This window comes from Tiliqua scincoides, chromosome 4, assembly GCF_035046505.1.
Source record: "Tiliqua scincoides isolate rTilSci1 chromosome 4, rTilSci1.hap2, whole genome shotgun sequence".
Classification (NCBI taxonomy): Eukaryota; Metazoa; Chordata; class Lepidosauria; order Squamata; family Scincidae; genus Tiliqua; species Tiliqua scincoides.
In genome coordinates, this window is record NC_089824.1 from 49,167,375 (window position 1) to 49,183,528 (window position 16,154).

Here is a 16,154-nt window from a genome sequence, read left to right on the forward strand (position 1 = left end):
CAATTAACATCAGTGGATTGAGGCCATCACAGGTGGAACCTCAGTATCCATTGATTTGGTATCCACTGATTTGACTCACTACTGATATTGGGGTCCACCTTTAAATGCTTTGTAACTAGGAAAAAAGCACCAAAATCCAATTTCCCACCTTCACGCTGATAAACCGCAATGGTTTCAAGCTTCTTGGGGTTAAAGAAAGCTTTAAAGACCCACTTCTGGATTTCTTGCTCCTCCATTCTCACCCCAGAATACAGCAGTAAATATGCTATATCACATTAGATTCCAATATTCACCCCATCTAGTGTCTGAACGTGGTATAGCGTCTATACCAATGCATTCTGGGGGGACAGTGGAGGAACAAGAAACCCAGAAGTGGGTCTTTAAAGCTATTTTTCCACTGATTTGGTATCCATTGACTTTTTTATCCACTGGGGTTCCAGTGGATAACAAGGCATGACCTGTACTTTCCCTAAAAAAATGTAAATAGAAAAGAAATAGAAATCTTTTGACTGTAGTTATTTATCCTACCTAGACCCTGCATATGCAAAGAAGAATTTTAGTCTCCACTTTTCTTTCACTTTTTTCTCTCTTCCTCTCAATATATATATTGAAGGATTTCCATATATATATGGAAATATAATGGAAAAAAATGCTTATAAGGCTGAAATCCTATCCACACTTACCTGGGAGTAAGCCCTATTGACTATAACAGGACTTACTTCTGAGTAGACATTGGGCTCCAAGTTAAATTACATACAGTATTCACAAAATATGAATTTGAAACTCCCATCACACTAGTGATGCAAAAAAGTTATTTTCACAATGTTTAAAATATAAACTGGAGCAATGTTTGCTTTAGGTCTTGATGATTCTCTTTGAAGCATGATCAGGGCAAGTTTGAAGACAATGAGCTATATCAAAAGAAGCATGGGCTAAAGCAATCTTGAGAAAGGGAATTTCTCCTCTCAATGCATTCCCAACTGTCCCCAGAAAAGCCACTCCTGAGGGCAGGGGACAACAAGCCTCAGGAATAAGATGAGATTGGGTGCAGGAGGAGGGAGAATCTGTCTCAATTGGGCAGAGGCAGGTGTAAGTTGAGTAAGGGGTCTCTACTTGGATTTGGAAAAGCCTTGCCCAGCAGTGTCCACATCATGTCATCCAGTTTCTGAGCGTCTCCTTAGGAGTGGGATTTTTAGAGAGCAGTGAGGTTTGCGGTGTGGAGGAACGGGGTGGGAAGTCCCCCTTTTGTGAACTTCTTGTGCTCATACTTTTTGGATACAACACATAATGTGCTGTACATTAAGGAATGCCTGAACTCAATGCCCAAATTCCCATGATTATGCTTTTGCTCTTATCTATAAATGATAGAATTACCATAGATACTCACCTATAGTACGTGAAATTTTCGCCAAGTAATCAAGCTCAAATTATCACCTCGCCTTATCTCTGGGTCAATCAGAGGGCAAAGCCTTTCAATTCTGAAAAGTTTCATTTCTCAAGGGCAGACAGGCACCAAGCTTCTCAAGCAGCAGGCAGGCTCAGCTCCTTAGAAGCAATTGGTTAACCTTTTATTCTCCTTCCTTCTGCTGCAGACTGGTTCTGCTTTGCAAATGCTTGCAAATGCTTGCAAAGCAGGTCTGTTTTTTGAAACACCAGGATGGGAATCTTCCTTTCCATCTGAAGCAGGCTACAATTCAATGCACCCTTACTTAAGAATAACACCCATGGAAAGCAGTGGGTCTACTTCTGAGTTAAAAGGGTTGCAAATATATGCAGCTGTATCTCTCTGCTGTGAATTGAATTGCACACTCCCAGTTATGTTCGTATGTTGTACGTAGAGCTTCTGGTTTAACACACCAGACACTTTAAAGGTGGATTTGATTCATGGTTCTCCTGCAGTGGTTGCCAACCTTTTTCACTTGCATATCCCTTGGCAGCTCATTTCCATAAATTGTACCCTTCATATTAGCAAAATGTTTGTCATTAATAATACAAGCCTTCATCTCCTCTCTATGAAAGCCCAGACTTCATGTATTTATCACAGTGTTTTCTCTTTTTATCTGTTTGAAGAACAGAAGTCTCTGCCTTTGCACTGTTTTGCACCAGAAGTGTGCTGAGAAATTCTGGGTGATTAATCACTTTCCATATTACGTTTCAGCTTTTTTACTGTGCTGGTTTTCAATCACTGGTTCATACATGAATTGATGACCAAAAACTAGCTATTGGTGGGGCTTTCACAGCCAACTAGCTATCTCCCTTCCTGCCTTGTTGGTCCTTACAAGGCATTCCTGTCTTGCAAGGCATTCTGGAGCATGACCTGCCTTTTTCTACCATTATTCCATTCTTTTTCAAGTACCCCTAAAGGTCCTGTTGAGTGTCCCTGGGAGTACATGAATACCAGGATGGGAACCACTGTTTTACTGGTATGTTGTTTACAGTGCACTTACTCTGATAGTGCTTACAAAAAGGTGATGTAGACCAGAATTTAAAAAGAATAAAAATGTATCTTATGATCTTTTACTGTTTTTAATAAATTAGAGACTACAGTTCTCAGGTAACAATTAGTGGTGGGTTATTTTTCAGGATCTGGCCTCGAGTAAAATCAGACAAAACTATAGTCAGACACCCCCCTAAGTTTAACCCCCGACTTATCCGAGGGTCATAGAAAATTCCATGATTGTTGGCTCATAACCTGCCCTCGGCTTATCTGTGGGATCGACTTATAGGTGAGTGTCTGCGGTAAATACATTATTCAAACAAAATATGTCTGACTCAACTGCCTGACTCACTTCATCAGTATCAAATGTTTAGACACTTACCTTCATTTAAATTGGCAATTCTTTATTTTGTATTAACTTGCATGATAAAATGGACTAAGGTTCAATGTTCTTTGCAGGTGCAAATTTAATTTCAAACTAAATTATCAAATAAATGCTGTTTTGAAAAGCATGGTGCATTTTGGTTCTTTCACACAGCGTCTGCTAACATTTTCATTGCAGACTTTCCATTTATTAGTACAGCACACACTGATCAGACTCAAACGGAAAGCTCACTTCTTTAAACTAATCGGTCACTAATCACAGCATAGTATTTAATATCCAAGCGAGAATCTTCATGTCAAAGCAGGCTAAGTGACTTCCCACAGTGCAGCCAACCATAGACAGTCATTATGTAATACAATATACCTTGCACTTAACACAAGCCGCCATGACAAGTGTAAATACAGAATGATCAGCCACATGTAGGAAGAGTTTTGAGCTAAGGTAAATGAAAGATAGAACATAAAAATACATTTCTATGGCAGAGATCTGAATCACTTTAAGCTATTTACATAATGGGAGATGTGGTTACGATTATTTTACTATTAAGATTACTCAGTATTCTTGGATATCAGAGGAGAAAGTGCGATGGTGATGATCATCAGAATTGGGATCCTACTACTCAAAATGGCAATTTCTTTAGCATGCACAAATATAGCCTTCCTCCATTTTGGAGCATTTGCACTCTACGTATCTAGGAAGGAGAATGTGTCCTTTGCTACTCAATACAGTAACCTGGTTTCATCAGCAGATTTTGGCTTCCTCCATGCATTCTCGGGAGAAGCAGGGCCAAGGGAGGGGGAAGGGGGCCTTGGCACAACCCAGAAATTGCTTCCTGGTTCACCACAGACTGCCCTGCAGTCCTCCAGCTTGCCAGCTCTAATGTAAATGAAGTTTTTCAAGCTTACCCCCCCCAGCCATTTTTAAAGTACAGGTTTTTGTTTTTTTTTAAACTGCAATTTGAGTTACTGCCATTTTTGAATCCACAGGGGATCCTGGAACAAATCCCCCACAGGTAACAAGGATGACCCTGTACATACCTATAGGTATGGAAAAATCCAGGCATAGCTTCAGAAAGTTAGAAAAAAGCAAAATAATTTAAAGCATCTAGCGACCCAGTCCTATCTGCAAAAAAAAAGATGGCAGATCTTGCAATCTACTATTGTATCAGACGGGTCACAGGTGCAGCCACTGCTCTACTGTACTGTGGAGAGCTGTCACCAGCACAAGGCCCAGAAGGCTGTATGTGAATGACAGTAACCCGCAGATTGGTCAGTGCCGGGAGTGGATCAGGAGCAGATTAGGTTGGAAGATTACATTAAAATCTTGCCTCTTGTTTAATACAGAACTTGCTAATCTAAAACTGAGAATCACATTCCAGAACACTAGATGATGAGGTTATGTAAAAATTAAAAACAAAACAACTATTGTAATTTAATTCAAACACTTTTTTAAAACATTGTTTAATATTCCGTTTTGCCTTAACAAATCTCACTTGACCTTTTAGTTCCATAATGATGAGCTATGCATGGGGAAATTAACACCAACTGGAAGTAGCATAATTTCTGAAGACATTCCAGTTGAGAGATCACCACATGAAATGATCCCCTTCCATTTGCCCTGAAACCAGGATAAATAGTAGGTCACCTAGAACAAAGCTATCATGTCTAGAGCACACAGATACTTACACAATATGAGCCAGGTTTAGAGGTTTTTCAGGCTGGTCAGGGAACATTGGGTGCAAAGGTTCACGGCTGGAAGCACAGCTTAAAGACTTGCTAAGTGCATTAGTTAGCTTCTTAGCAGGTGATTTCTGGGAGGAACAAGGAAGGTAGAGGTAATGTGGACAGGTAAGGTTTAAGCTGATGCTGCTACCACAGTTCTACAGGAAAACAAAACAGTGTTCTACTACTTATTGATATACCTTCCACCCCAAAAGCCCACACATTCAGTGGCTCTAAATCAGGTCAGAAGTGACTTCCTTTTAAATGCGTCAAATATCTTTAAAGATGATTTCATCTTACAGGGTCAGGTGAGATCCTGTGTTCAAATATATGCAGAAACATCCATTTGTTATTCCTCTTTTTCACCCATAGGAAGAAAGATAGGGAAGGGTGAAGGTGAGCCCAAGGCCAATTTTCAAGTGTTTGTAACGAACAGATGAGGACACATAATACACTTTCTTTAGGCAACTGTTAAAGATACACAGGAGTTTTCAAAGCAAAGACACCAGATCCCACTGTGCACGACCATCAGTAGAGTTCTCTACTGAGATAAATCCAGAGCATCAAATGAAACTTGTTTTCCAAATTTGTGCAGATGAACTGGCTTTATGAACAATTCAACATTAGTGCAAACTGGCCAGAAAACCACACTGAACTGCATAATAAACATTTAATAAAGCACATTAAGAAAACACACAATCCAAACTGAAAAGTAACCTTGAACATGCTACCAGGAAAATTTGCATAGATTCACCACATATATATATGAGATTTAATGAAATGAATTTGTATTAACTGAGTTGTTACTTGAATTGGTCATATATCAGATACTTGAGACAGTTTGGTATCTTTGTGGAAATTGTGGCAATACATTATCTATTTGTTTCAGTTAAGTACAGAACACAGTTCATGGCATCATAACTTACTATAGGCTAAGTGCAATACTCTTAAAAAGTTCAAAGATTAGAGTGACTATATTATCCAATATATAACATGTCTATACATCTATCAATTTATAGATATTTAACATTATAGATATTTAACAATTTATAAACATATTTAAAGAAGAGCTGAAAGTTAGGTCAATATTTTCCTGTGTTCTTTCTGCATACACTCATCATCATATCAAGTAGAGAAAGTGAGAAAGAAGCTAAAGCTAGCATTTTTAAATACTAGGATACCTAAAAAAACAAAACCAAACAACTTACTGTGGAAACAGTTTTATATCCCAAGACCTGACTGCAGCTGTCCTGACATCCAGTACAGCATTAACATGTCAGACTGCTCAAATCCACACTGAGGAAAGCCTCACTGTTCAGTTCTTCCCATTTTTTCATCTCAGAACTGACTGGGAACAGGGACCACAACTGGGCCTTCTCCATTATAGAGATGCTTAACTAAACTGGAAAAGTTAGTTTCCTATTTGTGGTTTTTAGGGCAATGATTTGGTCAGTTCCAGTTCTCATCCTTGGGATTTTTCCCTCTGACTGGTGGAGTTCAAACAGTCTGCAGCAATTCATGAACCTTCCCTTACCCATGACGTGTATTCTTTCATTTGGTGCTGGTTGCTATGGGAACCGCTGGCATGTCCCCTCCAGAAGCAATCTTGACAGAGCTGGTAATTGTGACATTGCTGGCATCGATAGCGAAATCCCATCATGCTCTCGCTGTGGCAGTAGGAACACTCAACAGGGTGGAAGACTACAAGGGGAGACAAATTAACAAAACAAAACAAAAGGAACAGGAGTGGCATTAAACCGACTCTACTAACAGGTCCTGGAAACTTTCCTTGGTATGTGGTGATTTTCAACATCAAATGTAATTCTAAGGCTGCAATCCTGACAACACTTTCCTGAAAGTAAGCCCCACTGAACAAAATGGAACTTACTTTTGAGTAGACCTGGTTAGGATTGTGCCCCTAAATGTCTGAAAAATGTAAAAATGTCACAATTCTCTCTCAAGGTGACAGTGCACCTGGTACTGCCTAAAAGCCCCCCTCTGACATACATGCAGCATTAGGAACAATAAAATTGGAAAATGAGAGAGTGAAAGAAAACATCAGAGAGTAAAAACCATTTCTAGAGGAGTACCTGTGTTATGATGCATCACTACCCAGAAGGAAGCCGCATGGAGTTCAGGTGACTGTTTGTGCCACATGGATGTTTGTGCCACTGTTGAGCCCTTTACGACAGCGTATCAGGATATTGGCTGTCATAAAAGGCCCACAGGACTGGGCCATGACACATTTATTTCATCAAAAGCTTTTGTGGAGTGCAGTCCACTTCATCTTCATCAGCATGAAGTGCAAATTAGGTCCTATATTAGCTTACTTGGAAGGGAAGAAGTATAGAAAACAGACATACCTAGCTCTGCAAAGAATCAGATTGTGAGTAGCATTTAATAAAGGTCTGAACTATGGACAAAAGAAGCTGCAAGTTAACCCTCCTAACTTTCCTATAGGTGAAACCAACTGATTCACAAAAATACTGTGTCTAAAAAATTAGAAACACAGCAACAGGGTCAAAGAGTGACTACAGCCCAAACTGCTTTGCAAGGTAGGGCTCTGTACCTGCAAATTCTGAATCCATGGATCTGGCTCAATGCGGTTGTGAACCCACATTGAGCCAGACTTGGCCCAACCTGAGCCCTGCAGAGGCAACTGAAGCTGTGCTCCAGTCGCCACCAGGGTTTTTTTTTAAGCCCGTAGAGGCCGTGTGCATCCACCCATGGCCTCTGCAGGCTTCAGAATGGCTGTTTTGGCCAAAAAACCAGAATGATGCCTTTTGCCATTAAAAGGCAAAATGCCTTATATGGGCAAAAAAGTTACTTCTGGTTTCCCTCTGGAAATAGGAAATTGCTTTTTTTTTGGCCAAAACCGCCATTCTGAAGCCTGCAGAGGTTGTGTATGGATGCTCTGCAGGCTTCAGAAAGTGGTCAAAACTGCAAGTTTCATTATCCACAGTTTTCAGTATCTACAGTAGCCCCAGGCTAAGAGCCCCCAGGCCCCTTCGGTAGTCCAGGAGGAATACACGGTCAGCCGCTGTGACGTGCTTGCCCAACACTTTGCAGATAAAATAGATCGTATTTGTCGCGACTTGGATGCCACATTGACAATGTCTGATGATGTCCCCTTGGCAACTGCTTGTCCAGTATTGTGGGATTCTTTTCAGCTTGTGCAGCCTGAGGATGTGGACAGACTCCTTTGGAGTGTGAGGCCGTCTGCCTGCCTGTTTGACCCTTGCCCAGCTTGGCTGATTAGAGCGGCCCGGGGGGGGGGGCTGGCTGAGTGGACGGGGAGGGTGGTCAACTCTTCTTTGATGGAGGGGACGTTGCCGCTCGCCTTAAAGCGGGCAGTGGTTCGCCCCCTCCTGAAGAAGCCCTCCCTGGATTCCACTGTGTTGAATAACTATCGGCCAGTCTCCAACATCCCGTTTCTGGGCAAGGTAATTGAGCGGGTGGTGGCGGCCCAACTCCAGAGGGTCTTGGATGAAGCAGATTATCTGGATCCTTTTCAATCTGGTTTCAGGCCGGGCTTTGGGACGGAAACTGCCTTGGTCGCCTTGGTGGATGACCTACGCCAGGGACTGGACAGGGGGAGTGCGTCCCTGTTGGTCCTGCTGGACCTCTCGGCGGCTTTCAATACCATCGACCATGGTATCCTTCTGGGCCGACTGGCTGAGTTGGGAGTTGGAGGCACTGTTTTGCGGTGGTTCCGCTCCTACTTGGAGGGTTGGTCCCAGATGGTGGTGCTGGGGGATGCCTGTTCGACACCCTGGCCCTTGAGGTGCGGGGTGCCGCAGGGTTCAATTCTGTCCCCCATGCTATTTAATATCTACATGAAACCGCTGGGAGAGGTCATCCGGGGGTTTGGAGTGAGGTGTCATCAATATGCTGATGACACCCAGCTCTATCTCTCCTTTCCTCCAGACTCCAGGGTGGCGGTTGAGGGCCTGGAGCGCTGTCTGGAAGCAGTGAGGATCTGGATGGGGGCTAACAAGCTGAAATTAAATCCGGATAAGACAGAGGCTCTCCTGGTTTGGAAATCCTCAATGCAGGTGCTGGATTATCGACTTGCTCTGAATGGGGTTGTACTCCCTCTGAAGGAGCAGGTTCGCAGCTTGGGGGTCCTCCTGGACTCGCAGCTGCTCCTGGATTCCCAGGTGGCGGCTGTGGCTAGGGGGGCCTTTGCTCAGTTTCGGCTGGTGCGCCAGCTGCGACCGTACTTGGATCGTGCAGACCTGGCTACGGTGATCCATGCCACGGTGACATCGAGGTTAGATTACTGTAACACGCTCTATGTGGGGCTGCCCCTGAAGACGGTTCGGAAACTACAATTAGTACAGAATGCGGCGGCCCGTGTGGTCACCGGAGCCAGGCGGTTTGACTCTGTCAGCCCGCTTCTCCGGGGGCTACATTGGCTGCCCATTCGTTTCCAGGCCCAATTCAAGGTGCTGGTTTTGACCTTTAAAGCCCTATACTGCTCTGGGCCAGGATATCTTAGAGACCGCCTACTCCCGTACAATCCGGCTCGTCCTCTCAGGTCATCAGAGAAGGCCTTTTTGCAAGTGCCGCCACCCAAGGAGGTCCGGGGGGCAGCTGCAAGAAATAGGGCCTTCTCGGTAGTGGCACCAGCATTATGGAACTCCCTTCCCCTTGACTTGAGAATGGCTCCCTCTCTTGAGAGTTTTTGGCGAGGCCTGAAAACACTGTTGTTTAAACAAGCCTTCTGATTTCTGGCCTTCTTAACTTTTTTATACATCTTTTAGTTTTACAGGCTTGATTCCTCGGTGATCTGCTCTTTTACTCTTTTAATCTGACTACTGTTTTTATGGCCTCTGTAGTGTGTTTTTAAATGTTTTTATCTGCTTGTATTAATGTTTTTAAAATCTGTTTTGTTTTTTTAAATATGTTGTTAGCTGCCCTGGGTCCCGTTAGGGAGAAGGGCGGGATAAAAATAAAGTTTTATTATTATTTTATTATTATTACAGGGAGGGGGGTTTGAGAACGGAACCCCCACTGATACCAAAGTCCCACTTGTACATAGTTTAGCAGATTGGGTATATAATCTCTTGAAAACCCTGATTAAATTATGGAAAAATGCACATTAAAGAAATGAAATCTCAGCAAGGAGACCACTAATAACTGATTTCTTTGGAACAACACTTTCACAAATACCTGACTAACGGCGCAATCCTAACCCCTTATGTCAGTGGTTTCCAGTACTGGCATAGAGGTGCCAATGGGACGTGTGTTGCATCCTGCAGTTGGGTGGCACTCACAGAGGCCTTCTCAAAGGAAGGGAATGTTTGTTCCCTTAGAGCTGTATTGCCCTTATGTCAGTGCTGGAAAGCACTGACATAAGGGGTTACAATTGCACCCTAAAAGTGAGACAGAGAACACATAGGCTTGACAAAGACCAACTGAAATCAATGGCGCAGTTTTTGGAAGACTATTTTTCAAAGTTTCAAAATACAGACGAAAGCTACTGTACCACTTTTTGCTAATGAAAAAACAGCAATTAGGGCAAACCATTTCTGTACCCCTCCACAAATGAAGGGGTGTAGACTTTGGTTCAGTTGTCTGTTATATGTCATTCCTGCAAAGACAGACAATATACACATATCCAAGAGTGTGACAGTGGTGTGGGCAAGAAAGAGAGTAGTTCTCTGGCAGTTGCCCACCTGACTGGTCTTAGTGCAGCTATTTCCTCATGTGGGTTTGCCAGCAGGATGGGTGCCAGGCACAGAAAAAACTCTTGCGCTGTGCTAAAGAAAGAGCCTGAAAGATTTGGAACATTCCGTGCTAGAGACACTAAGAAGGGACTATAAGCCCAGTACACAACTGTCTGCTAGAAAATTGTAAATCACACTCTTCTACAGTACATTTATGGCCCAATCCTAACCAAGCTGGGTGCTGGTGCAACATGTAGTGCACCGGTGGAGGCTGCTTTACATGCGTGCTGCCAGACCACTGGCTGGGAAACAGAAGCAGTCTCCCAGGCATGGCGGATGGCTGAAGATCTGCCAGCAGGTAAAGCTGCGCAGGAGGTGGAACGGGTGAGAGGGAGTGGTGACAGGGTAGGGAGGAGGGTGGCTCAGGCTATGGAATATGGCACCACATTTCCAGCCATTTTTCTTCCTCAATTTCACAGATGGCTCTAATTTTTATTGAGAAAATGTAATTACTGTGTCCCACATTGAAATTCAAATTGTTCCTCATGCTTTAGTTACATACCATTCTCAACATTTGCCAATCGATGCAGAAGAGGTAACCAGACCAAACACTGTGGTGGAGGATCTGACATAAGAGTGTCCAAGAAAGCATTCAGTGTGACTTTTTTCTGTTTACAAAAACAAATAATAAATAATTCAGGAGCACAAGTTTTAAAAAAGAGATCATTTAGTGAGGTAAAAACACAGTATAGATTAAAAAATGGATGTGAATTATTTTCAGTATCTTGAACGCTCATTTTATAAAAGAATTATTACGCCTATGTTTTACAGAAGGAAGACATTGTTTTGGATCTACTAGTGAATTAGTCCTTGGATTATATTCTAAATTTCCAGCCCAAAACTATGTGTTGTTGCTGCTGGAACTTGCATTCTGGTGGCGAAATGGGCTTTACGGCATAAAAAAATACTGATCCAAAAGTATGCATAGCTATGTGCTTCAAGACCACAGCCACAGATGCCATCACTTCGTGCTGCACCAGGGAGACGAAGGTCCACCAACTTTGATGTTGGTGGGGTGGATATAACAGGGCAGGGGAGGGCGGAGCATTTCAGAGGTGGGAGGGGTGGCACAAAGTATGGGCGACTTGTACTGGATGCTATCCACTCTGAAGTGAGTTGACATGCCCCCTATTTCCCCTCAGACTTGCGTCAGCTAAAGTGCAGGCACAGGTCAAAGGAGACCCATTGGCAGTCACAGGGCTTATGTAGGGGTAACAGGAAATAATTTCCCTTCCCCCTCCAGAGCCTCCTGATCACATCCAACCCTGAGCGTAACCCCCATCCCCTGCTTTGTCATGGCTGCATCCTATAGTGGGAGAAAAGATAGGATTGGGCTAAGAAAGTTAGTATGGATATCAGTTTGACTTTGTCATGACTAATGGAGCTTGGGATACAATAATTGCCCGTAAAATCAGTACTACAGATTGAACTGTGGGGAAGGTCCAAAGCCCAGAGAAAAAGGGAACTCAGAAAGTGCTGTTTCTTTGTTCTAATACTTCTTCTTTGTGAATGGCTTTAAGATGGATTTGTTCTCGGTCTAGGTGTGAAGAACTCCCCTTGCTTATATGCAGGACAGAGTAGGCACTGAAATGGGGGAGGGTGGCCTAGAAGGTAAATTTAAAGCAGGAGTTCTCAGTATGAGAAACCCTGCTTCATTCATTGCATGTTTTTGTATCCTGTTCTATACTCCCAACTACCAGTTTTCAGAGAAGACATACTAGAGCCTCTCACAGTCTGAAAATGTTTCAGAAGTCCCATTTGCCTTTGTATCCAAGTTCTTTGTTAGCACAAATCATATTTCTGTCAAGTAACTGAAAATTCACATGTCAAATACATCTTTCTCCTACTAACAATTTTGTTTTGTTTTGACTAAAATGGAAATGAAAGTTTGACTGGAGAAGCAGTGGAGGTAGGTAGTCAGGTATTTCTGACCAAAAATAGCTGGTCTTTTCCTTCACAGGGAAAAAGACACAGGAAATCGCCTAATAAAATTTTTAGCCTTTCTACCTTACCACTGTATTGTAGTAAAGAGGAAAATTGGATAGACTACTCAAACATCTCTCCCTTTACATCTCATTTAAAGAGAATATGAACCATATGGTTCTCTCCTAGCCCATAATTGCAGAAGTAGCCAGTACCTAACATTTTTAAATATAAAAGTGCCCTGAACATAGCGCTGCATATCACTATGGGATGAGAAAAAGGAGGAATTGAATGACATTTTCTCTACCTGTTGAGAAAAACAAGATTTTGCTGACTGTTCCGTATAACCAAAAGAAGGGCCTTCAAAGACTGCAGTGGGCAGTTTAAGAACTTCCCGCAAAAACATATCATATCTTCCATAAACCATCACACCACTTGTGTCCGAAATCATTGAGAAGATATCTGACAAAGAGGAAAACAAAATAAACAAAAATGAAATAATTCATACATATTGAACAGTTCTTGAGCTGAAATGAAAATCATGATTTGGAGGTGCTCTCTTTTCCCAAAGTACAGGTTGAGCCTACTTATCTGCAGATTTTCTATCCATGGGTCTGAGGATTCAACCTGAACCCTCTGAAGGCGACCTGAGTTGTGTTCCTGTTGCCTCTAAAGGGCTTTCTGAAGCCTGCATAGGCTGCATGCATCTGCCTGAGGCTGTGGGCTTCAATATGTCTTTCAAAGGCATAAAAAACATAACTTCTGGAAAACCAGGAAGCTTCCCCGGCCCTCAAAATATCATTTAAAGGCTTAAAAACAAAAAATCAGTAGATTTTTTTTTTTTTGCCTCTAGGAGGTATTCTGAAGCCATGGGTGGATGCACACACCCTCTGTGGGCTTCAGAAAGCCCCCCAGACGCAACTGGAGTACATTGCCAGTTGCCTTCAGAGGTTTTAAGGGGCTCCAAACTTCGGATTTGCTTATCCACAGTTTTCAGTATCTGTGGGGGGGGGGGGGGTCCAAGATCAGTTTCTCTCACAGATACCAAAGCCCAACCTGTAATAGTAGGGCAACAACTTATCAGGGTTAACTAAAACAGCACAAGTAGCGAGAAAGCTGACAAGTTCCTCATAACTCTTCTTCAGGACAGTTGATAAGAAAAGGGGGGGAAAAAAGATGATCGAAAAAATTGTTCCTGGATATGGTAAAAAAGTCCAAGTTGCTAGTGTTCACATGGAAAACACCTATTGTTTCTTTCTCATAAAAACCTTGGGAACAACCAGAGACCTGTTTTGCACCTGGTACAAGCTAACTGAACCGGAGTCTACATAATGTTCTTCACCTCTAACTTACAAAGTGCTGACTTGGGTTTTTTTCATGTAGCCAAGGAAATGGTTCTCTCTCATGGCTGGTCAAAGTCCCAGTGCCTGAGGCAGCTGACCAAATGCTGTTCCCCTTACCCACTGGCGTATTCAGTAGTGCAGCTGGGGGGTGGAAATGGTAAGTACTGCAGGTGCTGCAACATGCTGTGTAAGTGTTGCTATCACTGCCTGGAATGGCTCCAACAGTGAGTGGGGGTGGCACTTATACCAGCTACCTCTGCTCCTCCTCCCACTCTTGGGTTTTGGAAAGGAAGAGGGGAATGGAGCAGGAGAGGAGAGTGGTGGGCTCTCCTCTGGAGAGTGTTGGAGATGCTCTAGCACAATACTCTCCTCCACATGTCTTCTTCAAGTCCAGGGAGTGGGGGAGGGGAAGAGGAAATGCAGTGCAGGTATTCTGACAGATGACCACCTCAGTTGGCCTCATGGATGAGCCAGCCCTGTTCTCTCATCCCTCCTTTTTCTGCATAACATTTGCTTAACATCTGAAGACTTCTGAGAAACTCTTATTACTTTGCAACTACTTTTTGTTGTTCACTACCTCATGATGTTTAATTGATCTGAATAAAGGTATTACTCTACTATTACTCTTGGATTTTTTTTTTTAAGAAATGGTGCAGAATTTTTAATATAGAGAGGAAGTTTTAACAGTGAATGTATCATTAATGTCATCACAACTTATAACAGGGAAAGGTAATACAAATGGAGGATAGATTGGGTTGTTAGCCCAATAAAACAAACTGAAGGTATACAATGTGAATTTTTTTTTACCATGGAGCAACTTTGTGATTCAGATTTAGATCTGGGCAGTGAGTAATTAGATTGTTAAATATTATTTAGAGAGCGATTTTTAAAAACTATTTTTAATGCAAGGTCACTTCACTAAAACTAGCACTAAAGCTGCATGTGCACCTTTCTTGTCCTGTCTGTTGTACCTATGAATGTGTTCAACAGTCAAAGTAAATTTTTTAAAAATGCTTTAACAAATATCGAAAGTGAAATATTGTACAGTTTTAGTACAATACAGTACTTCACAACACTTGTGCTCTGCTGTACCACTTCACACGGTCCGCCTATTCCAAGTACCACTGGACGTAACTGGCGATGACATCATTGCCAGGTGCTTCAGGGTGGGAGGCCAGATGCAATGCGACAAACACCAGCAAGAGGCTCAGGGTGGACCAGAGAGCTTCTTCAAGTGCAGAAAAGCATGCTTTGGAGCCTCCTACTGCTGTTTGTTATGCTGTGTTCCTGGTCTCGCTGGCATGCAGCAGGAATTTTGTCTCACAAGTTAGATTTCTAAAAGAAAAATGGAGGAGTATTTCACATTAGTGCTTTCATTCTAAATTCTCTCTCTCTGGGTCCATTCAATGAGCATGCAACTGGGGGATAGGGCTTAGCTACTGTCTGGAGAGCTTTGTCTTCATTCCCCACTCTGGAGCCACCTATGAGCAAAAAAGGAGAGTTAGGGGGAAAAGCTCTCTGTGATGCAAAGCGTAATTGATTTTTGCATTTTCTCAATAGAAGAGATATTACGAGACATGAAAAAGAATGGCAAAGTAATGTTTTGTGCTGGACACTCAATGCATAATAATAGTTCATGAGAGGATCTTTTCAGTACCATAACTGAAAAGAAACCACACCTGTCTTTGGATTAGGAGACATCATTGAAAATGTGTTTCTCCTGAGGTTCACTCAAAATGATGAATGGGCTTGGAGAGAGTGCCTACTGATTTTGATTCTTATCACTGTTATCAAAACTAAATGCAGGCTCTGTCCCAACAGGGATTTCTGCTACTGCTGCCTTCTACTGAAAGAAACATTTTATATATTTTAAACAGGGAAAAATACTTACATCTTAATTTATCCATGATTTTGCCCCCACAAAGTGTTGCCAAAGCCATTTTGACGGCAAATACAGATATTTTTCCATGTCCTTCTCTGTTCAGAAAGAAAAATATATATGATCACATCAATACGCCTTTGCACTACTGTTGAATAATTCAGCATATACATTCTTACTTGGACAGTAACGCTTTCAATTCTAAAGTATCATTTAAAATAAAAACATGAACACGCCGTGATTTTTGGAGTCACAGTGGGTCCTAAACAAAAGTATAGTATTTAATATACTGCATTAAAGTATAGTAGTACAAAAGTAAGCATTTAAAGGGGTGAACATAGAACTGTCTGGAAGGAAACTGGCCAAGGTAAAAATGCTTAAGTCCCATTCATTTCAACAGGAGAAATTAAGCACAGAAAACTCAAAACGCTTAGCTTTGGCGAGATAACACCCTTATTAAAATATCATGAATGGGATTTTATTGGTTTTTAAAACTTGTTATTATAAGCTGCCTTGAATGCCTCCTACTAGGAGAAAAAGTCATTGCATAAATAAGTGTCTCAAAAGCAGGCTGATGACTGCATAACAGCCCAATCCTGAGCTGCCTGGGGCGCCCAGCTTCAGTGGCACTGAAAACAGCTGCCGCTACATCCTACGCGCCCTGGGCTACCGTGGGCAGCACCTCCGGAGAAGGGGTCTTTTGTCCCCTTCTCCTGGGCAAGGGAAGCAGCCAC

General features: G+C 42.4%; 1 protein-coding gene across 16 annotated transcripts in view; it reads right to left on the bottom strand.

The window, feature by feature from the left end:
* The window catches only part of DTNA (dystrobrevin alpha), a 211,627-nt gene that overhangs the window by 64,118 nt on the left and 131,355 nt on the right, over positions 1-16,154 (bottom strand). For all 16 annotated transcript variants that reach the window (XM_066626649.1, XM_066626650.1, XM_066626659.1 and 13 more), the window contains 5 exons: positions 15,433-15,518; positions 12,506-12,660; positions 10,778-10,883; positions 6,078-6,244; positions 4,508-4,632 (listed from right to left, as the gene is read on the bottom strand). In XM_066626649.1, the coding sequence (XP_066482746.1) occupies positions 4,508-4,632; positions 6,078-6,244; positions 10,778-10,883; positions 12,506-12,660; positions 15,433-15,518 (639 nt within the window). The remainder of the gene's footprint in view (positions 1-4,507; positions 4,633-6,077; positions 6,245-10,777; positions 10,884-12,505; positions 12,661-15,432; positions 15,519-16,154) is intronic.